The 24,243-nt window shown below is 41.6% G+C and overlaps 1 protein-coding gene across 6 annotated transcripts in view; it reads left to right on the top strand.

The window, feature by feature from the left end:
* tfdp2 (transcription factor Dp-2) overlaps window positions 1-24,243 on the top strand; it is a 55,917-nt gene that overhangs the window by 5,530 nt on the left and 26,144 nt on the right. For 3 of the 6 annotated variants that reach the window (XM_064938097.1, XM_064938096.1, XM_064938099.1), the window contains exons 1-5: window positions 8,217-8,734; window positions 14,159-14,247; window positions 20,324-20,445; window positions 20,686-20,733; window positions 22,690-22,722. In XM_064938097.1, coding sequence (XP_064794169.1) covers window positions 8,698-8,734; window positions 14,159-14,247; window positions 20,324-20,445; window positions 20,686-20,733; window positions 22,690-22,722 — 329 coding nt within the window. In that variant the 5' untranslated portion in view covers window positions 8,217-8,697. Of the gene's footprint in view, window positions 1-8,216; window positions 8,735-14,158; window positions 14,248-20,323; window positions 20,446-20,685; window positions 20,734-22,689; window positions 22,723-24,243 lie in introns of those variants that run through there. The other 3 variants (XM_064938098.1, XM_064938100.1, XM_064938101.1) reach the window with 3 other exon arrangements.

Below are 24,243 nucleotides of genomic sequence, written 5' to 3'. Positions count from 1 at the left end.
GGCAAAGAAAAATTGTAGAAAAATAACTTGTTTCTATACTGTGGCTTCTCTTGACATCTGAGAATTTTGCATCCATTGAATTTTGGAAATGTGCCTTTTTTCAAATCTTACGAGAATGTTTCGTAAGAGCAGAACTGCTGTGTTTACAAGCTGTGGAGGCTTGCCACTTACTGACGATTTCCGGTTTGGTAATTACAAAGATGGGCCACCAGATGGTATCAAGTGTTTAAAAAAATAAAATAATTATGATCTCATCTAGAAGAGTGGTGTTATTTTATGTTTTGATTGTGTACAGACTTACCAAGTGTTTAAAGACACTGTTACACTTTAATGCTTGATGTTGCATAAATCGAATGTTTCCATCATCTCATCAGAGGGAGAGGTGGGAGAGCGAGATGGAGAGTTGCAAGTGCAGAGAAAGTGAGAGAGACCTCCAGCCACTTTGGAGCTTCTCTGGTTCTTCTATAGGTTCTGTCCATGTTGGACAAAAGCCCATTATGTGAAGTGCCCTCTGGGGCCCACGGGGGAGCTATTGTTTGGCAGGAATGTGGGCGCCACCTCCTTTCTATCTGCCATTGATCCTTTGAATGGAATCTCCCTCTCCGGCCCTTCTAGGCTCACCAGCTGTTCGCTTCTTTATGAGCCTCCCGGGGTCCTCAACAAGCTTTGAGCACAAAGGCTGAGGCACTCCCATTCCTGTACCATACAGGGGTATACGGTATTACTGGCATTGCACACAGGGCCACTTGCTTTCCAAATGTAAAAAAACAAAAGGCTAACAAAGTACTAGGGAATTTCCTTAGTGGATGCTAGCTGAATGCTAAGAAGCAGAGGCGAACAAACTAATTGCAAGAACAGACAGCCCAGCTCAAAGTTGTACAACTCTCAAAATGTTTGCTGCATTCACAAATCAAATTTGAGATAACAGGGATCTTGACACAGGGGGGAATGGATTCTCTGCTGTAACCAAGAAGCTTGATCTTGCAATATAGCCACTAGCTAGCAAGTTAGCAAACCAAATGCATAGCTGAAGCCATGTGATGGGAAGAATTTATTTGGCACATCTTAAATTTTTTAAACTTATAAGATATTTAGCTGGCAAACAGTAGTGAATTTCAAGTCTAAGTTGATCACCTCTTGCACTGCACAACAGCGTATCGTCACATCATGAAAGCTACATTTACTCTGTGAGCTCTTTGAAAAAAATAGGCCTTATACCGGGGTATATGGAAAATGGCCACAGGATGGTTTTTCAATAGTCGCTATTGCTGAAACTAGGTTAGATGCAACACATCTGAATCCAACCGACCCAGATCCTCCAACGTTGTTCAACTCCACAGACTCCAATGGTAATTCACAGAAGGGTGTGAAAATACTGCTGGGTGTGTGTTTTAACTATACATGAGTGTAGCAGAAGTCAACACACTTTTGGGACATTCAGGGGAATGATGGATGCTATATATATGGATGATTGGTCAACCGATTTATGATTTTTCAACGGCGATACCGATTTATTTGAGGACCATAAAAAGCTGATGCCGATTTTTGTATATATATTTGCAATATTGACAATTATCACTACTGAATGAACACTTATTTTAAGTTAATACATCAATGAAATCTATTTGGTCTCAATGAAATATTCAATTTGGTTTAAATAATGCAATAGTGTTGGAGTAGAAAGTTCAAGTGCAATATGTGCCATGTAAAAAAGCTAACGTTTAAGTTCCTTGCTCAGAACATGAGAACATATGAAAGCTGGTGGTTCCTTTTAACATGAGTCATCAATATTCCAAGCTAATAACTTTTAGGTTGTAGTTATTGTAGGAATTATAGGACTATTTCTATCTCTACCATTTGTATTTCATATACCTTTAACTATTGGATGTTCTTATAGGCACTTTAGTATTGCCAATAAAAATAAAAGAGCCGCACACTCTAGGAGCTCAGATGCAACAATTTATCTTTTGTGCCTAAGTTTAAGTTTTTTAGAAACATCCGTTTAACCTCTTGATACTCCCCACCCCGGATCCGGGATCGTGTATAAAGCCTCAGGCTCATTAGCATAACGCAACATTAATTTTCTGAAAATCGCAAATAAAATGAAAATAATGCACCTGCTCTCAAGCTTAGCCTTTTCTTAACAACACTGTCATCTCAGATTTTCAAAATATGCTTTTGAACCATAGCAAATCACTAATTTGTGTAAGAGTATGCTAAGCTAGCTTAGCATTTTGAGTAGCATTTAGCACGCAACATTTTCACAAAAACCAGATAACCAAATAAATAAAATCATTTACCTTTGAAGAGCTTCGGATGTTTTCAATGAGGAGACTCTCAGTTACATAGCAAATGTTCAGTTTTTCCTGAAAGAATCTTTGTGTAGGAGAAATCGCTCCGTTTTGTACATCACATTTGGCTACCGAACCGAAAATTCAGTCACCAAAACGTCAAACTTTTTCCGAATTAACTCCATAATATCGACCGAAACATGGCAAACGTTGTTTGGAATCAATCCTCAAGGTGTTTTTTCACATATCTCTTCATTGATATGCAGTTCGTGGAAGCCTGCTTTCCCCTCAGAATCGCATGAAAAATACCAGCAGCTGAAAAAGACGCACCAATTTCGACGGAGGACACCGGGCGGACACCTGGAAAATGTAGTCTCTTATGGTCAATCTTCCAATGATATGCCTACAAATACGTCACAATGCTGCAGACACCTTGGGAAAACGACAGAAAGGGCAGGCTCATTCCTCTCGCATTCACAGCCATATAAGGAGACAATGGAAAACGGAGCCTCAAAAATCCTGCTGGTTTCCTGGATGCCGTTTCATCTTGGTTTTGCCTGTAGCTCCCGTTCTAGGGCACCCACAGAGAATATCATTGCAGTTCTGGAAACGTCAGAGTGTTTTCTTTCCAAAGCTATCAATTATATGCATAGTCGAGCATCTTTTTGTGACAAAATATTGCGCTTAAAACGGGCACGTCTTTTTATCCAAAAATGAAATAGCACCCCCATAGCATCAAGAGGTTTTAAGGAAATACTTTAGCTCCCCTAATTCTGACACTTCTATTGAACCAGTAGGTTGCTCTCCTGCACATACTCCAACTCCTTTTAGAAGCAAGAGTTATTTTTATACCTCCAGCCAATCGCAATCACTCTATTGAAACATATTGCAGACTTGTGGAAAATGTTGTTGGACTTCTCCTTAAGAATAAATAGGGATCCAAATCTTTCCATAATTTACCCAAGAATGAAAAACAAGCTTTGCTTGATTTACAATCTGATACGTCAGTCCTTATTCGTCCCGCTGATAAGGGTGGGTCGGTTGTACTCATGGATAGGACAGCTTATGTACATGTGTGTCATAGACAGCTGCTTGACAACACCTTTTACTAGAAACTCAGAACTCACTTCCCAATTTCAGAATACTATCTTGACTGTCCTAGATGGGTATTTAAGTTCTGGTCAGGCTATTCAACACCCTAAAATTGCCACTTTCTATACTTTGCTGAAATTACACAAGAATGTTACACAACCTCCAGGGTGCCCTATTGTAGCGGGCATTGATGCAGTAACTGCCCCTCTATCTACTTTTGTTGACTTTTTTTATTAGACCACTCGCAGAACAGCTCCCCTCCTTTGTAAAGGACACCAGCAGTATGATCTTTATCATTGAATCTCTTGATCCTCTCCCTGAGAATACCTTGTTAGTTACTTTTGTGGTTGAGTCATTATACACTAATATTCCACATGAGGGCGGTATTGAAGCTATGGAACATTTTCTTCTGCAACGTGACCCTAATGAACTACCTTTCAGTGCATGCATTGTAACATTGGCTGAAATAGTACTCACGCATAACTATTTCATATTTCTAAATGATTTCTTTATTCAGACGAAAGGTACTGCTATGGAATCCCCCATGGCTCCTAACTATGCTAATTTGTATGTGGGTTACATGGAGAAACAGTCTATTTTTTCAATCCTCTCAAAGGTTTTCTTGCCTCACATCATTATTTGGAAACGGTATATTGATGATATTTTTGTTCTATGGAGGGGTGATGCAAAACAGCTCCAGGCGTTCCATGCTTTTCTTAACTCCTGTTCTGAGCATCTGAGATTTACTATGCAATCTGATACACGTCAAATCTGATCTTGTGTGAAGATAATGTTCTATACACTGATCTTTACAGGAAGCCTACTGATCATAAGTTTGTTGAGGGCTGATAGTTGTCACCCACTTCCCTTGAAAAATAGTTTGCCCTACAGCCAATTCTGTTGAATCAAAAGAATTTGCAAAAAACAATCCGATTTCGACAGAAATATGGCTGAGATGCAAAGAAAGTTCAAGGAGAGGGGCTCCAAGAATGATCAGATTTATATTGCCATTGAGAAAATTCAAAACAAAACAATACATGACCTTTTTCAAGGTCCGTCTCGCAAAAAGACTCATTCTAACTACCCGCTATTCAAAGTGCTCTGAACAAATTAAGGAAATTGTTCACAAACATTGGCACATCCTAAAATCCGATGATAGTCTCGGTAATGTGTTTTCGGACCTTCCATTTCAGAGACCAATTGGTAAACTCTGATTTACCACCCCAAGATATTCCTGAACATTTGCGCCCCTACTGGATGGAAATTAAAAATGTAATGGCTGTGCTCAATGCAATGGCACTTATAAATGTAGATCCTTCAAACACCCACAAACAAGGAAATCGATCCCAATAAAAGGTGTTATTACGTGCTCCGCTAAGGCAGTTATTTATCTTATAACTTGTCCTTGTGGTAAAAATGATGTAGGTAAAACAAAGCGCAAATTAAAAGTACGTATCTCAGAGCATCGTAGCACCATTAGGTGTAAAAACTTTACTTATCCAGTTGCGGCCCACTTCTTGGAGGCAGGCCACTCGATTTTGTCTCTGCGTTACATTGGCATCGAACATGTCACCCTCCCTAGGAGAGGGGGTGACCTTGATAATTTATTGTTAAAACCAGAGGCTGCCTGGATCTTTAATTTAAAGACCCTTGCGCCCTTCGGTCTCAATGTAGACTTTGATCTCAAGCCATTCTTGTGATTTTTGTGACTTTGCCATTTTAATTGTTTGTAAACTTGTGTAGTTAAATTAATCTATGATCGTATGCTGTCCATTTGTTGTTTGTATGACATTTTAATATTTGATTATTAACCAATGATATTAGGCCTTTCTTGGCCATGATTACAGACACCTGTGTCTTTTGACACTATAAACGAGTCATCCCGCAGTGTTTGTGATTACACCCTGATGAAGATAGCTTTGCATCTGAGCTCCTAGAGTGTGCGGCTCTTTTTATTTTCAAGTTTCTACTCCGCTAGCCAGCACCTCGTCTTTATAGGTGTGCGTTTCTTTTTCTTCTAAAACTTTAGTACTGCCAGCCTAATCTCGGGAGTTGATAGGCTTGAAGTCATAAACAGCGCTGTGCTTGAAGCACAACAAAGAGCTGCTGGCAAATGCAGGAAAGGGCTGTTTGAATGAATGCATTCAAGTCTGCTGCTGCCTACCACCGCTCAAGTCAGACTGCTCTATCAAATCATAGACTTAATTATAATATAACACACAGCAATACCAGCGTTACGTCATTAATATGGTCAAATCCGGAAACTATCATTTAGAGGGAAAAAAAGTTTATTCTTTCAGTGAAATACGGAACCGTTCCGCATTTTCTAATGGGTGGCATCCCTAATTCTAAATATTGCTGTTACATTGCACAACCTTCAACGTTATGTCATAATTATTTACAATTTCGGCAAATTAATCAGTCTTTGTTAGGAAGAAATGGTCTTCACCCAGTTCGCTACGAGCCAGGCAGCCCGAACTGCTGCATATACCCTGACTCTGCTTGCACAGAATGCAAGAGAAATGACTTAATTTCCCTAGTTAAAAGAAAAGATGCTTGTTAAATCATCACCCGTTTGGCGAAGTAGGCTGTGATTCGATGATAAATTAACAGGTACCGCATCGATTATATACGCAGGACAAGCTAGATAACTACACATGGTTGATATTACTAGTTTAACTAGTGATTATGTTAAGATTGATCGTTTTTTTTACCAGATACGTTTAATGCCAGCTAGCAACTTACCTTGGCTCTTGCTACACTCGCGTAGAAGGTAGTCGGTCTGCCGCGTAGTCTCCTCGTGGAGTGCAATGTAATTGGCCGTAATCAATGTCCAAAAATGCTGATTACCGATTGTTATGAAAACTTGAAAATCGTCAAGACAGAATTTCACCTTGTCAGCTCGGGGGACCCAATCTTGCAACCTTACAGTTAACTAGTCCAACGCAATAACGACCTGCCTCTCTCTCGTTGCATTCCACAAGGAGGCTGCCTGTTACGCAAATGCAGTAAGCCAAGGTAAGTTGCTAGCTAGCATTAAACTTATCTTATAAAAAAAAATCATAATCACTAGTTAACTACACATGGTTGATGATATTACTAGATATTATCTAGCGTGTCCTGTGTTGCATATAATCTGACTGAGCATACAAGTATCTAAGTATCTGACTGAGTGGTGGTAGGCAGAAGCAGGCGTGTAAACATTCATTCAAACAGCACTTTCGTGGTTGTTTTTCTTGCTCTGCATGGGTAACGCTGCTTCGATGTGGTGGCTGTTGTCGTTGTGTTCGAGCCCAGGGAGGAGCGAGGAGAGGGACGGAAGCTATACTGTTACACTGGCAATACTAAAGTGCCTATAAGAACATGCAATAGTCAAAGGTTAATGAAATACAAATTGTATAGAGAGATAGTCCTATAATAACTACAACCTAAATCTTCTTACCTGGGAATATTGAAGACTCATGTTAAAAGGATCCACCAGCTTTCATATGTTCTCATGTTCTGAGCAAGGAACTGAAACGTTAGCTTTCTTACATAGCACATATTGCACTTACTTTCTTCAACACTATTGCATTATTTAAACCAAATTGAACATGTTTCATTATTTACTTGAGGCTAAATTGATTTTATTGATGTATTATATTAAGTTAAAATAAGTGTTAATTCAGTATTGTTGTAATTGTCATTATTACAAATACATTTTTTTTTAATCAGCCGAATAATCGGTATCGGCTATTTTGGTCTTCCAATAATCTGTATCGGTATTGGCATTAAATAATAATCGATTGACCTCTATTTTTGAGCTCCCCTTCCCCTTTTGTTCAGGGACACATTATTCCATTTCTGTTCGTCACATGTCTGTGGCTCTTGCTCAGTTCATGTCTGTTGAATCTTATGGTCATACAAATATTTACACATGTTAACTTTGAAAATAAACGCAGTTGACAGTGAGGACTTTTTTTTTTTTTTTTTTTTTTGCTGAGTTTAGTTAGCATATGGGAACAAGTTTATACAAATGTGTCCTACCCTGTCGGAAAACGGTATAATACAAAATTCTCCAGACTTTCAAGGGAGACGTGACCGTGACATGATTTTGGAGATATGGCAACGCAAGACTTGGTACATGCAAATGTTAACATTGCTTTCTTGTGCTAAAAACATATCAGCGGTGTATTCATTAGTGCAAACTGTAGAAAAACATTTTGGAACAGAACGCTGCAATGAAAACTGCAGTTTCTCATTAGACAAACTCAGGTGGGGCCCTCTCCATTTTGTCCCGTTTGCTTTTGTTTGGTTCCTAGTGAATACACTACTGGCAAAATGTTAGATTACAGGTGTAATATGGGTTAATTATGCAACTCAAATCCTGTGATTAGGTTTCAAAGTCAAACATTTCAGTATTCTGAATGACCTCTATTCAGGACTGAGGTCCTACTGTACTTAATTATAAGAGGGATTTGCATTGTGTAGATTTGAAGCTAGTGTGTGTAAATGCTCTGATTGGCCACAAAATGTGGAAATAATACCTTTGGAAATGTGCACAGTATGACTCAATTCAATTATTTTAATATTGTGCAGCCTACATAGGCTATTATTTGCATCCACAGTTTGCCTAGTTTTAGTTTAGGTATTCTTTTGAACAGTGACTTTTTTTTTTTTTTCTACATTTGATACAAGACAGACTACAGACGCTGACTGGAGGCGTTCTCTGTTCAACCCCCTTCCCAGACCAGGCAGGCTAGAATAAGCAATCATCCATCCACACAGTGTCTCTCCCTGTCGACCAGAGAGCAGCATTACATGGAGATGGTCATGCCTTTGGGGAGGGTGTGTGTGTGCATCGGTGGCGGTCTTCCTAGGCCAGGCATTCGCTCAGTGAAATGTGGTGTTCACACATTGTCTGGAGGGAAGGCAGGTGGACTTCCTCTGCACTCGCCTGGCAGGGGCTCTCAAGTTTCCATTGGCTGGTAACAAAATAGGGAGAGCGCATTTGTGAGGGGGGCGCTGGATCCCAGGCTACACGAGGTGCTGAGAGGCACGTGCTCTTCAAGTAAATGAATGTGCCTTTTTCCTTCTCTTCTCTCTACGTCTTGTTTAGACGTAATGGGATTGGTTGTGTGTCGCGGATTAGCCAACTTGCCAAGAGCAGGGGAAGGGGAGGGTCGAGACACTGTTCTGGGCCAGTAAAGAGACTCACTACCTCCCTCCTCTCCTCTGTCCTACTGGAAGTTGCTCGCTAGCTTAATGTTTGTGGGGGTTAGGCAAGACTGGTCGTCACACTCTAGCTGGGACTGAGAAACGGGGAGAGGGAGCCATGGAGGTCTTGCTGGTTCCCTTCTGCAGAGAGACAGGTAAACAAGAGTTGCTGGTTCCAACGGCAATAGCAAGATGATTTTTAGCAACTTTTAGTGACTTAACGCACTTGCCTCCTGTTCTCCCAATTGTTAGTCTGGACTCTTACACAAATATGTAGTTTGCTAGTTCTGCCTATGTGGTTAGGCTGTGTTCCTTTCTGAGTGAACATCGTGTTCATTTATCATAGCTTAATTTTAAGGTTTGATTGCGGTTATTGAGTTTTTTTCTGAATCTCTGATTACTGGGCACTTAATGTGATGTTTTATGTTTTGTTGCCCTCTGGGGTTTGCTTGAATGTAGTTGCACAAAGTGTGTGCGTTTTTGTTTTAGTTTAGCCTGTAATGGCAGTTTTCTGTTGTATTAAAATGTGGATGTCGATTAAGGCAGCCCCCTCACCTCTGATTCAGAGGGTTTGGGTTAAATGCGGAAGACGCATTCAGTTGTACAACTGACTCGGTATCTCCCTTTCTAATAACCAAAACAATTGAGTAATGTATCGCACGAGAAGGGACGGTGCACCAGCAAGAACGTCAATAATATTGAAGACAAGCATGAGATCATTGATTTAAAAATCCTCAGGAAAGTGGTGTTTTTGCATTTTGAGATACAAGCCCAAGTTCCAAAGATAACTCCCCTCTACATCTAATATTTAAATGGACCTTGCATTCTACCTGTAAGCACCTTATCAGGTCATTATAATATACGAAGGCCTAAGTGACTCTAGGTGTGTGATGTTTCTCTCCTAGCACCACTGAAATCAGCTTTTTTTAAATTCATTTTAAAGCAATCCATGAAACCTCATGTTTTTAGTAAGTCTGTTGCGTGTGTGTTCCTAATATTTTTGAGTCAAAAAGGGGGAGAGCGACAGATGCTCAGCTTTATTCTAATGAAGCAGCCCTTCCTCATTGTTGTGCCTTAAAGGAGAGCGTGGTGGCCACATTCCAGTGTTGAGACTGGGAAAGGTTGGGGCCCTCCTTTCTGTTGGGCCTGATGAAGGCGCAAGGCACCACCGACACACCCTGACCCTGCTGCCTGGCACTGGACCAGCCCGCCTCCATCCTGGACTTCACTGGATGAAGCTAGTAGGGCCTGGGGTGTTTCAAATATAATTGCCTATAACCAGGGCCCAGAGTTGTTCCTTGTCAGGTGGTCAAATTTTATCGTTGCTTACATATATTTTGCAGATGTTATTGCAAGTGTAGAGAGATGCTTATGTTCCTAACTCCAACAGTGCAGTAATACCTAACATTACAAAAAAATATACGCAAACCCGAAAAGACGAAGGGAATTAAGAAATATATAAATATTAGAACAAGCAATGTCGGAGTTTGGAATATAAATATATTGTATGTATATAATGTGTGTGTATATAGACATTATGGCCAGTATATGGTCTTTCTATGACACTGGGTGCTGTAGATGTCCTGTAGGGCAGGCAGTATGCCCCCAGTGATGCGTTGGGCAGACCTCACCACCCTCTGGACTGCCCTGCGGTTGCTGACTGTGCAATTGCCGTACCAGGCAGTGATACAGCCCGACTGGATGCTCTCAGTGGTGCAGGTTGAAGAGGCGCTTTTGCGCCTCCGTCACCACACTATCTGTGTGGATGGACCATTTCATTTTGTCAGTGATGTGCACACCGAAGAACTTGAAGCTTTTCACCCTCCACTGCGGCCTCGTCGATGGGGTCATGCTCCCTCTGCTGTCTCCTGAACTCTATGATCAGCTCCTTTGTTTTGTTGACTTTGAGGGTTTGGTTATTTTCCTGGCACCACTCCGCCAGGACCTTCAACTTCTCCCTGTATGCGTTCTTGTCATTGTTGGTAATCAGGCCAACCACTGTTGTCGTCTGCAAACTTGATTGTGTTAGAGACGTGCGTGGCCATGCAGTCATGGGCGAACACTGAACAGGGAGTTCAGGAGGGAGCGGAGTACACACCCTTGTGAGGCCCCCGTGCTGAGGGTCAGCGTAGTGGAGTTGTTGTTACCTCGCTTTTTCGGCACGCCAGGAAATCCAGGACTCAGTTGCACAGGGTGCTCGATATCCCAGAAAAACAGAACAGCTCAAAGTCCTAGGCTGTAGTGCTAGTCCCACTTCTAATAATGGAAGGCTGTAGGTGATGGGGCATTCACGGTGTACACTAGTTGAGGATTGTTTGTGTGGGTAGGAGTCGTATGATTGGGGAGGGGTTTCATCCACATCCTGCCAAAAATCTTCTACTTAGTGTGTTTGTTAATCTTTCTTTACTCTGTCGATGAGCAGGTGTCCAGAAATATGTGGACACCTGCTCATCGAACTTCTCATTACGAAATCATGGGCATTGACATGGAGTTACTGCTGTAACAGCCTCCATTCTTCTGGGAAGGCTTTCCCTAGATTTTGGAACATTGCTACAGGGACTTGATTCCATCCAGGCACAAGAGCATTAGTGAGGTCGGGCTCTGATGCTAGGCGATTAGGCCTGGCTCACAGTCGGAGTGCCAATTCATCCCAAAAGGGTGTTGAGGTCAGGGCTCTGTGCAGCCCAGTCAAGTTCTTCCACACCGATCTCAATAAACCATTTCTGTGTGGGTCTCGCTTTGTGCATGAGGGCATTGTCATGCTTAAACAGGAAAGGGCCTTCCCCAAACTGATGCCACAAAGTTGGAAGCACAGAATAATCTAGAATGTCACTGTATGTTATAGCATTAACGTTTCCCTTCACTGGAACTAAGGAGCCTAGCCCGAACCATGAAAAACAGGGCCAGACTATTATTCCTCCTCCACCAAAATTTACAGTTGGCACTATGCATTGGAGCAGGTAGCGTTCTCCTGGCATCCATCAGACTGCCAGTTGGTGAAACGTGATTTGTCACTCCAGAGAACGCGTTTCCACTATCCCCATATCGAATGGCGGCGAGCTTTACACATCTCCAGCCGATGCATGGCATTGCGCATGGTGACCTTAGGCTTGTGTGCGGCCGCTCGGCCATGGAAACCCATTTCATGAAGCTCTCGAACAGTTCTTGTGCCGATATTGCTTCCAGAGGCAGTTTGGAACTCTGTAGTGAGTGTTGCAACCGAGAACAGATGATTTGAACACGCTGCGCGCTTCAGCAGTCGGCGGTCCCGTTCTGTTGTCTTGTGTGGCCTACCACTTCGCTACTGAGCCTTTTGCTGCACCTAGATGTTTCCACATCACAATAACAACGCTTACAGTTGACCGGGGAAGCTCTAGCAGAGCAGAAATTTTACGAACTGACTTGTTGGAAAGGTGGCGTTCTATGACTGTGCCATGTTGAAAGTCACTGAGCTCTTCAGTAAGGCCATTCTACTGCTAATGTTTGTCTATGGGGATTGCATGGCTGTGTCCTCGATTTTATACATCTGTCAACAGCGGGCGTGGCTCAAATAGCCGAATCCACTAATTTGAAGGGGCGTCTTTTGTATATACAGTGCATTCGGAAATTATTCAGATCCCTTGAGTTTTTCAACATTTTGTTATGTTAACTTTACTCTAAAAAGCAATTGAATCAATCTGCACACACTACCTCATAATGACCAAGCAAAAATAGGTTTTTAGACATTTTTGCAAATGTATAAAACAGAAACTGATAACACACTTATTATTTAGACCCTTTACTCAGTACATTTGTTGAAGCACCTTTTGGCAGAGATTACAGCCTCAAGTCTTCTTGGCACACTTTTATTTGGGGAGTCTCTGCAGATCCTCTCAAGCTCTGTCAGGTTGAATGGGGAGCATCGCTGCTCTCTCCAGAGATGTTGAATCCGGTTCAAGTCTGGGCTCTGGCTGGGCCACTCAAGGACATTCAGACTTGTCCTGAAGCCACTCCTGCATTGTCTTGGCTGTGTGCTTAGGTTTGTTGTCCTGTTGGAAGGTGAACATTCTGGAGCAGGTTTTCATCAAAGATCTCTGTTTTTTGCTCTTTATCTTTCCCTCGATCCTGACTCATCTCCCAGTCCCTGCCGCTATGGCTTCTGTCTGGCAACTCTACCATAAAGGCCTGATGGGTGGAGTATTGCAGAGATGGTTGTCCTTCTGGAAGGTTCTCCCATCTACACAAAGGAACTCTGGAGCTCTGTCAGTGACCTCCGGGTTCTTGGTCACCTCCCTGACCAAGGCCCTTTCCCCATGATTGCTGTTTGGCTGGGTGGCCAGCTCTAGGAAGAGTCTTGGTGGTTCCAAACTTCTACCGTTTAAGAATGATGGAGACCACTGTGTTCTTGGCGGCCTTCAATGCTGCAGAGATGTTTTGGTACCTTTGCCTAGATCTGTGGCTCGACACAATCCTGTCTCGGAGCTCTACAGACAATTCCTTCAACCTCATGTGGGACCTTATATGGACAGGTGTGCCTTTCCAAATCATGTCCAATCAATTGATTTTACCACAGGTGGACTTCAAGTTATAAAAACAAGGACCATCAATGGAAACAGGATGCACGTGATCTCAATTTCGAATCTCATAGCAAAGTGTCTGAATACTTATGTAAATAAGGTACTTCTGTTTTTCTTTTCTTTCTTTTTAAAATTTTGCTAAAATTTCTAACCTGTTCACTTTGTCATTATGGGATATTTGTGTGTGTGTCTGTATATTGATGAGGAAATGCTTTATTTAATCAATTTTAGAGTAAGGCTGCAAAGTAACATACTGCTTTTTCAACATTTTATGTCATGCTCCAAGTTATTAACATTTTAATTCAAATCACTGCCCTATGGAGAGAAAAAAAAAGCTACATTTGCCGATCAGGTCATGTGGTTAGGAACAACTCCTTACAACTGTGTGAATGTGCACTCTTCCGTTCACTTCCACGGCTCTGGGTACTTTCAAGACCGTTGGGCCAGGTGTGAATGAAACCTACTAAACCAGTTTGAATTTAATTGCAATGGAAAGTGGCAACCATCCACAAAGTCCCATCAGTGGCTAATTTAAAGATACACTATACAGAAATCGACAAACAAGTGTAGTGTAGAGAATCATTGTACCGTCTAAACTTCTGTGAAACTTCTTGTCCATAACCAAAAATATTGTATTTTCAGCAGTTTGAAGCTGGTGTACAAAACCAAATTGTTGTGCATGCAGGAACAGTAATGCATGTGGGTTTTTACATAATGTTGTAGGTTAACAGGAAGGACACCAATATCACATATGCCTTGCTGATATCGATATAATAATATAATGATGCTTTTATCCAAAGCAACTTAGTCATGAATGCATAATTTTTTTCATATGGGTGCCCTCAGTGGGAATGGAACCCAAAAACCAGGCATAAAACAATGCTTCTTTAAAACCTTACTAAACCAATTGGATAATCTTTCTTTATCAATTGGTGAAATATACATTTGTGTAGGCAGACATTGGATATTTTTTGCCCAATGAGGAACACTTCAAATAGTTTATCCCGTTAACATGTTTTTCAGGCAATATATCACTTGTGATGCCGTCCGACGACAGCCCAGCAACAAATATCACACTAGGAGCAGTCAATGCCAATGTGAGGACCCAGATGGTGAGTGTTTTGTACAAATGTATTAATCAAATCTATTTTATAAAGCCCTTTTTTTGTCTCAGTGCGTTAAGTATACCCAGCCGACACAGTAAAAAGTTTGGACACACCTACTCATTCCAGGGTTTTTCTTTATGTTGTACTATTTTCTACATTGTAGCATAGTTGTGAAGACATCAAAACTATGAAATAACACATATGGAATCATGTAGTAACCAAAAAAGTGTTAAACAAATCTAAATATATTTGTCATTGAAGAGCACTTTTTCCCAGTCTGGTCCACCGACAGTGGGTTTGTGCCAATAGGTGACTTTGTAGCTGGTGATGTCTGGTGAGGACCTGCCTTACAACAAGCCCTCAGTCCAGCCTCTCTCAGCCTATTGCGGACCGTCTGAGCACTGATGGAAGGATTGTGCGTTCCTGGGGTAACTTGGGCAGTCGTTGTTGCCATCCTGTACCTGTCCCGCAGTTGTGATTTTCAGATGTACTGATCCTGTGCAGGGGTTAAACGCGGTCTGCCACTGTGAGGACGATAAGCTGTCTGTCCTGTCTCCCTGTAGCGCTGTCTTAGTTGTCTCACAGTACGGACATTGCAATTTATTGCCCTGCCCACATCTGCAGTCCTCATGCCTCATTGCAGCATGCCTCGGGCATGTTCACGCAGATGAGCAGGGACCCTGGGCATCTTTCTTTTGGTGTTTTTCAGAGTCAGTAGAAAGGCCTCTTTAGTGTCCAAAGTTTTCATAACTGATCTTAATTGTCTACCGTCTGTAAGCTGTTAGTGTCTTAACCTCTCTGGTACGCTAGCTTCCCACCTCGACAACAGCCAGTGAAATTGCAGGGCACCAAATTCAAAACAGAAATCCCATAATTAAAATTCCTCAAACATACAAGTATTATACACCATTTTAAAGATAAACTTCTTGTAAATCCAACCACAGTGTCCAATTTCAAATAGGCTTTACGGAGAAAGCACACCATGCGATTTAAGTCCGCGCCTAGTCACAGAAAACCATACAGCCATTTTCCAACCAAGGAGAGGTGTCACAAAAGTCAGAAATAGCGCTAAAATGAATCACTAACCTTTGATCTTCATCTGGTGGCACTCCCAGGTCTCCATGTTAGACTATAAATGTTTGTTTTGTTCGATAATGTCCCTCTTTATGTCCAAAAACCTTCTGTTGGTGCGTTTAGTTCAGAAATCTAAAGGCACAATGTGCGCTCTTAACATCAAGACAAAGTCAAAAAGTACAATAAAAGTTAGTAGAAACATGTCAAACGATGTTTAAAATCAATTCTCAGGTTTTTTCCCCCATAAATAATCAATAATATTTCAACGGGACAAAAGCTTTGTCAATAGAAAAGGTAAACAAGAAATGCGCGCTCCCGATCACACGCTGGGCTCATGTCTGGAAATTTCCACTGGCCTCTCATTGAAAGTGCTGTATCTCCCTCATTTTTCAGAGTAAAAGCCTGAAACAATGCCTAAAGACTTGCCACATGTAGAGGAAGCCACAGAGATCGTAAACTGGGTCCGAAAGTCTTTGTATGGTGGATAGGCTTTCAATGGAAAAACAGCCTAATAGTACTTCCTGGTTGGATTTTCCTCTGGTTTTCTCCTGCCATATCAGTTCTGTTATACTCACAGACATTATTTGAACAGTTTTGGAACCTGAGTGTTTTTCAGAGTGTTTTCTATCCAAATCTACTAATTATATGCATATAGCTTCTGGGCCTGAGTAGCAGGCAGTTTAATTTGGGCATGTTTTTCATCCAAAATTCCAAATGCTGCCCCCTACCCTCGTGAAGTTAACGACCGTTTCATAGGTGCATGTTCATTTAATTGTTTATGGTTCATTGAACTAGCATGGAAAACCGTGTTTATACCCTTTACTGGCAGCTTCATTAAATGGTACCCGCAAAACACTGGTCTCAATGTCAACGGTAAAGCTGTGACTCTGGGATGCTGGTCTTCTAGGCAGAGTTGCAAAGAAAAAGCCATATCTCAGACTGGCTAATATATAAATTAAAGATTAAGATGGGCAAGAGAACACAGACACTGGACAGAGGAATCCTGCCTAGAAGGCTAGCATTCCGGAGTCGCCTCTTCACTGTTGACTTTGAGACTGGTGTTTTTTATTTATTTATTTTACCTTTATTTTACTAGGCAAGTCAGTTAAGAACAAATTCTTATTTTCAATGACGGCCTAAGAACAGTGGGTTAACTGCCTGTTCAGGGGTAGAACGACAGTTTTGCGGTACTATTTAATGAAGCTGCCAGTTGACGACTTGTGAGGTGTCTGTTTCTCAAACTAGACACTCTAGTGTACTTGTCCACTTGCTCAGTTGTGCACCGGGGCCTCCCACTCCTTCTATTCTTGTTAGAGCCAGTTAGTGCTGTTCTGTGAAGGGAGCGCTGTACGTGGTCTTCCGTTTCTTGGCAATTCCTTGCATGGAATAGCCTTAGTTTCTCAGAACAAGAATAGAGTTTCAGAAGAGAGGTCTTGTTTCTGGCCATTTTGAGCCTGTAATTGAACCCACAAATGCTGATGCTCCAGATTTTTTATTTTTTTAAATCTTTTATTTAACTAGGCAAGTCAGTTAATAAGAACAAAGAACGACAGATTTGTACCTTGTCAGCTCGGGGGTTTGAACTTGCAACCTTCCGGTTACTAGTCCAACGCTCTGACCTCTAGGCTACCCTGCCGTTAACTAGTCTAAAGAAGGCCAGTTTTATTGCTTCTTTAATCAGAACAACCGTTTTCAGCTGTGCCAACATAATTGCAGAAGGGTTTTCTAATGATCAACTAGCCTTTTTAAAATGATCAACTTTGATTTTTTTTAGTGTGTGTGTGTGTGTGTGTGTGTGTGTGTGTGTGTATACAGTGCACACATACATATACAGTGCTTATGGAAAGTATTCAGACCCCTTGAGTTTTTCCACATTTTATGTTACAGCCTTATTCTAAAATAGATTAAATAAACAAAAATCCTCAGCAATCTACACACAATGTCCCATAATGACAAAGTGAAAGGTTTTAGAAACCTTTTCACATTTATTAAAAATAAAAGTTCAGGTGCATCCTGTTTCCATTAATCATCCTTTCTACAACTTGATTGGAGTCCACCTATGGTAAATTCAATTTAGAAAGGCACACACCTGTCTGTATAAGGTCCCACACTTGACATAGCTTGTTTTTTTTGCTCTGACATGCACAGAGGTCGAAGGATTGTCCGTAGACCTCTGAGACTGCATTGTCGAGGCACAGATCTGGGCAAGGGCAGTGGTGGAAAAAGTACCTAATTCTCATACTTGAGTAGAAGTAAAGATACCTTAACAGAAGATGGCTCAGGTAAAAGTGAAAATGACCCAGTAAAACACTACTTGAATAAAAGTCTCTAAGTATTTGATTTGACATATACTTAATTATCCCAGTAAAAGTATAAATCATTTCAAATTCCTTAGGCAAACCAGTTGAGACATTTTTTGGGGGGAGGGGGAGTGCAGTCAAGGGCACACTCCAACACACAAATGAAGCATTTGTGTTTAGCAAGTTTGTCAAATCAGATGCTGTAGGGGATGAGCAGTGATAATCTCTTGATAACTAGTACTTTTTGGTGTCAGAGAAAATGTATGGAGTACAAAGTACATTATTTTCTTTAAGAATGTAGTGAAGTAAAAGTAGTCAAACATATAAATAGCTAAGTACAGCTGCGACTTAAGTAAAAAATACTTTAAAGATCTACTTCAGTACTTTACACCACTGGGGAAGTGTACCAAAACATTTCTATAGCATTGAAGGTCCTCAAGAACACAGTGACCTCATCATTCTTAAATGGAAGAAGTTTGGAACCACCAAGACCATTTGAGCTGGCTGCAATGCCAAACTAAGCAATCTGGGGAAAAGGGCCTTGGTCAGGGAGGTGACCAAGAACCCAATGGTCACTCTGACAGAGCTCTAGAGTTCCTTTGTGGAGATGGAAGAATCTTCCAGAAGGACAACCATCTCTGCAATACTCCACCCATCAGGCCTTTATGTTGGGTCCAGACGGAAGCCACTCCTCAGTAAAAGGCACATGACAGCCCGCTTGGAGTTTGCCAAAAGACTCTCCGGCCATGAGAAACAAGATTCTCTGGTCAATGAAACCAAGATTGAACTCTTTGGCCTGAATGTTAAGCGTCATGTCTGAAGGAAACCTGGCACCATCCCTACGGTCAAGCATGGTGGTGGCAGCATCATGCTGTGGGGATGTTTGTCAGCGGCAGGGAGACAAGCCAGGATCGAGGCAAAGATGAAAGGAGCAAACCACCAAGAGATCCTTGATGAAAACCTGCTTCAGAGTGCTCAGAACCTCAGACTGTGTCGAAGGTTCACCTTGTAACAGGACAACGACCCTAAGCACACAGCCAAGACAATGTCATTGAATGGCCCAGCCAGAGCTCGGACTTGAACCCGATTGAACATCTCTCGAGATACCTGAAAATAGCTGTGCAGTGACACTCCCATCCAACATGACAGAGCTTGAGAGGATCTGCAGAGAAGAATGGGATAAGCTCCCCAAATACAGGTGTACCAGGCTTGTAGCATCATACTCAAGAAGACTTGAGGCTGTAATAGCTGTCAAAGAGGCTTCAATAAAGTACTGAGTGAAGGGTCTGAATAGTTATGTAAATGTGATATTGCTGTTTTTGCCAAAAAAAAACTAAAAAACAAATTTTGCTTTGTCTTTATGGGATATAGTGTGTTGATTGATGAGGTGAGAAACTATTTAAGAATAAGGCTGTAACGTAAAACAAAATGTATAAAAATTCAATGGGTCTGGGCCTCCCGAGAGTTGTCACTACAGACCCAGGTTCGATCCCTGTGATGTCCTTGGTCCATTGCGCTCTAGCGACTGCTTGTGGCAGGCCGAGTGCATGCACGCCAAGGTCCCCACTTGTATGGCGTTTCTTCTGACACATTGGTGCGGCTGGCTTCCGGGTTAAGCAAGCAGTGTGTCAAGAAACAGTGCAGTTGGCAGGATCATGTTTCGGAGGACACATGACTCTAGACCTTCGCCACTCGCGAGTCCGTACAGGAGTTGCAGCGATGAGGCAAGACTAACTACCAATTGGATATCACGATATTAGGGTGAAAAAAAAAAGAATACAACTAAATATTTAAGTCAAGCGGTCAGAATACTATCCGAATGCACTGTAAGTATGATTGAGTTGAGCCTTTAGACTAGTAAATTGGCTTTTTTCTTATCAGCCCACTATAATTTTAAGTTCACTGAAATTGAGCCCTGCTGCAGATTTTTTTTATTCATGAAAGCCCTCTGTTGGGGTTCTTTTTTTCTTCGTAGTTAAGTCGATGATTAGAGGTGTATTCCCCAGGTACCAAAGAAAACAACATTGTCTGAATTTGTCCAATTTCAAATTCTCGTTTTCAATTCAAAACGTTTTCCATTGCAAAGTGTTTTGCTACGGTGGGTGTTAATGAATACACCCCAGGTCTCCCATCCTCTTGCATTTGTGGCAGCCAGTGTGTTGAAGTGTAAAAGAAAGGCCTGGCCGAGAGAAGAAACAACAGTGTGTGGGAGGCTACAGACTGTGACGAGCTTACTATAATTAGCTGGGGGTATTTATTAGCACTCTGCTGCATCCATCTGATCTCACCTCGTCTCTTTTGTTCGGCTCTGGCTTCGAGACACTTCTGCATAGCAGGACTCTCAAATATTACACCCAACCTGCTCCATGCTCAGTCACCACACAAGAGAATCGCCCACTTCTTGGCAAAGAAACTGTTCTCAATGATTCACCTGGATAGTGTTCATTAGGGCGTCAAACAGAATATGTTTTGAAACTGAAAACGAAAATAAACTCTTCATATTGGATGAGTCCAGGTTGCCCTTTCCTTTTTTTTCTTTATTTGGTGCGTAATGAACAGCACCCTGGCTACCAATATTCTTTGAATCACCTGACATCCTTGCATCTGTTCAATCATGTCCATTGCGCAACATTTTTGCTATGATGTACCCAAATGAACATGAGCCTGCAATCTGATGCACCCCTCTTTCTTATTTATTTTCTGTGTAGATCATCAGCACAGCAGAGAGAGTTTCTCACACAGGGAATATCCTCATAGGTACCCCCTGCACACACACGCCAACTATGATTGACCAGGGACGCAACCAGGATGCCAACAAGTGGACCCCAGGGTGAGCTGTTACACACTTTTTTTCTGTTTGCTCAAGTACACACACACACACACACACACACAACTGCATTGTTTGCTCGAGTACACACACACCACTGCTTTGTTTTGTTGCACATTATCATGGTTGTAAAGAGGTATTTTCTTTGATCTGTTTCCAGAACATGACAAGAATTTAAGTAAAGTACCATCCACTGTATTTATTTTTTATTAGCTAACATCACTTTTTGTTTTTTATTCCCAGGGCCAAGAAGCGAACACATGATTTCATTGACTCATATTTCTCTGACCGGTGGGTTGATTCTGTTATTCTGGCTACTGTTGTTGATATTCACACACACACACACACACACACACACACACACACACACACACCCAGCAGGGATTGCTAGGTAGAGATTTCCAATCTAGTGTATTTATTGCGGCCTGTAAGTTAGCCTATGGATTTACAGATAATATACACTGCATTCAGTAAGTATTTAGACCCATTGACCTTTTCCACATTTTCAGCCTTATTTGAAAATTGATTACAAATAAATCCACATCAATCTACACACAATACTCCATAATGACAAAGCTAAAACATATTTTTAAATGTTTGCTAATTTATAAAAACAGAAACCTTATTGACATGAGTATTCAGACCCTTTGATATGACCCTTGAAATTGAGCTCAGGTTCATCCTGTTTTCATTGATCATCCTTGAAATGTTTCTACAACTTGATTGGAGTCCCACCTGTGGTACATTCAATTGATTGGAAATGATTTGGAAAGGCACAAACCTGTCTGTCTAAGGTCCCACACTTGACAGTACATGTCAGAAGCAAAACCAAGCCATGAGGTCGAAGGAATTGTCCGTAGAGCTAAGGGACAGGATTGTGTCGGGGTACAGATCTGGGGAAGGGTACCCAAAAAATTCTGCAACATTGAAACTTCCCAAAAACACAGTTGCCTCCATCATTCTTAAATGGGAGGTTTGAAACCACCAAGACTCTTCCTAGAGCTAGCCGCCAGGCCAAACTGAGCAATCGGGGGAGAAGGGCCTTGGTCAGAGAGGTGACCAAGAACCCGATGGTCACTCTGACAGAGCTCCAGATTTCCTCTGGAGATGGGAGAACCTTCCAGAAGGACAACCATCTCTGCAACATTCCACCAATCAGGCCTTTTATGGTAGAGTGGTCAGACGAAAGCCACTCCTCAGTAAAAGGTACAACAGCCCGATTTGAGTTTGCCAAAAGGCACCTTCAGGACTCTCACACCATGAGAAACAAGATTCTCTGGTCAATGAAACCAAGATTGAACTCTTTGGCATGAATGACAAGTGTCACGTCTGGAGGAAACAGGGCACCATCCCTACGGTTAAGCGTGGTGGCAGCATCATGATGTGGCAGGTACTAGGAGACTGGTCAGGATTGAGGGAAAGATGAACTGAGAAAAGTACAGAGATCCTTGATGAAAACCTGCTCCAGAGCGCTCAGGACCTCAGACTGGGCCAAACGTTCATCTTCCAACACGACATCAACCCTAAGTACACAGCCAAAACAACGCAGGAGTTCATTTTTTTATTTTACCTTTATTTTTAACTAGGCAAGTCAGTTAAGAACAAGTTCTTATTTTCAATGAAGGCTTAGGAACAGTGGGTTAACTGCCTTGTTCAGGGGCAGAAAGACAGATTTTTACTTTGTACTGGGTATGATTTACTTCCGTTTTTTAAAAATGCGTTCTTTAATATTTCTAAAAACCTGTTTTCACTTTGTCTTTATGGGGTATTGTGTGTGTATCTGTGTATATTGATGAATTGTTGTCATATCTTAAAATCTATTTTAGAATAAGGCTGTAACAAAATTTTGAAAAAGTTAAGGGGTCTGAATACTTTCCGAATACACTGTATAAAGTAACAGTATATAGAGGAATAATATATAAATATTAAATGAAAGGAAGAGTGCAGGAAGACTATCCAGTCAAACAAGTCACAGATAGTGAGATGACGTTAGAAAGTGGGATAGAGGTAGGAGAATTGGTGAGAAAGGGAGTATCAGAGGGCGAGAGAAACTGAGTCAGAGAGAGATGCTTTGTCATTCTCTCACAGCATCTCATTGAGCTGAAGCTTCTCATTACTTCCAAAGCAAACCATCTCATTAGGCAATGGAATTAGTTTTAATCTAGGAGGACTGACTACTGACACACACAGTAACATTGTCTTGTATATTGAATTCATCTTAAACAGTTCAATTTCTCTGTGTTGCAGGGATGGGCTGTGCTCAGGAGACTCTTCAGCCAGGTAACTGCCCGGCTCAGAATGTAGATGGAGGTGAAATGGTGCAATTGTAGTAAGGGGGGGGCTGCTGCTCAAGAGCTCAGCTGCAGTCTGGCATTTTTTTGTTGTTAGTCCAGAATGCATTTGTCTGACCCCCATACCCGAAAGATCACGCAACTGCTGACTCACTACAGCAGAACACTGACTCTCTCACCATGCCTCCCCCTCTCTCCTGCCTTTTGTTCCCTTCCTGTCATCTCCTCTGGATACCATTTATATTTCATTGTCCCATTTCTTCTCCTGTGCAGTCTCTTTTTCTCTAACATGCCCACCCAGAACTCTTTTTTTCCTCTCTTTCTCTCTCGCCCGCTCGCGCTCTCACAGTACTGTTTAGTAAGAACTGCAGTGGATTTGTGGAAGTAGCGACCATGACTGCCTATTCACTAGTGACTGCAGGTTTTTTGTGTGTTCAAGTGAGCAGATTATGTAACCATCAGAGACTGTGTAGGTACTGTATGTTTGTATGTACATGTGTAGTATGTACAGTGCCAGTCAAGAGTTTGGACACAACTACTCATTTCAGAGTTTTATTTATTTTTACTATTTTCTACATTGTCAAATAATAGTGAAGACATCAAAACTATGAAAAAACACAAATGGAATCATGTAGTAACCAAAAAAATGTTAAAACAAAATATATTTGAGATTCTTCAATGAAGCCACCTTCATGACAGGTTTGCACACTCTTGGCATTATCTCAACCAGCTACATTAGGTAGTCACCTGGAATGCATTTCAATTAACAGTTATGCCTTGTTATTGGTACATTTGTGGAATTTCTTTCATTCTTAATGCATTTCAGACAATCAGTTGTGTTGTGACAAGGTAGGGATTTTATTACAGAAGATAGCCCTATTTGGTAAAAGACCAAGTCCATATTATGGCGAGAACAGCTCAAATAAGCAAAGAGAAACAACTGTCCAACATTTCAAGAACTTTGAAAGTTTCTTCAAGTGCAGTCGCAAAAACCAAGCGCTATGATGTAACTGGCTCTCATGAGGATTGACACAGGAAAGGAAGACACAGTTACCTCTGCAGCAGAAGGTAAGATCATTAGATTTAACTGCACCTCAGATTGCAGGCCAAATAAATGCTTCAGAGTTCAAGTAACACGCATCTCAAAATCAACTGTTCAGAGGAGACAGCGTGAATCAGGCCTTCATGGTCAAATTGCTGAGAAGAAGCCTCTACTAAAGGACACCAATAGTAAGAAGAGACTTGCTAGGGCCAAGAAACACAAGCAGTGGACTTTAGACCTGTGGAAATCTGTCCTATGGTCTGTTTAGTCCACGTTTTAGATTTTTGTTTCCAACCACCATGTCTTTGTGAGACGCAGAGTAGGTGAGTGGATGATCTCTGCATGTGTGGTTCCAAACTTGAAGCATGGAGGAGGTGTGGGGGTGCTTTGCTGTTGACACTGTCTGTGATTTATTTAGAATTCAAGGCACACTTAACCAGCATGGCTACCACAGCATTCTGCAGCGAT

This window comes from Oncorhynchus masou, chromosome 26, assembly GCF_036934945.1.
Source record: "Oncorhynchus masou masou isolate Uvic2021 chromosome 26, UVic_Omas_1.1, whole genome shotgun sequence".
Taxonomy (NCBI): Eukaryota; Metazoa; Chordata; class Actinopteri; order Salmoniformes; family Salmonidae; genus Oncorhynchus; species Oncorhynchus masou.
Note: the sequence above shows the minus strand (reverse complement) of the source record. Positions and strands in the feature narration are given on the sequence as shown.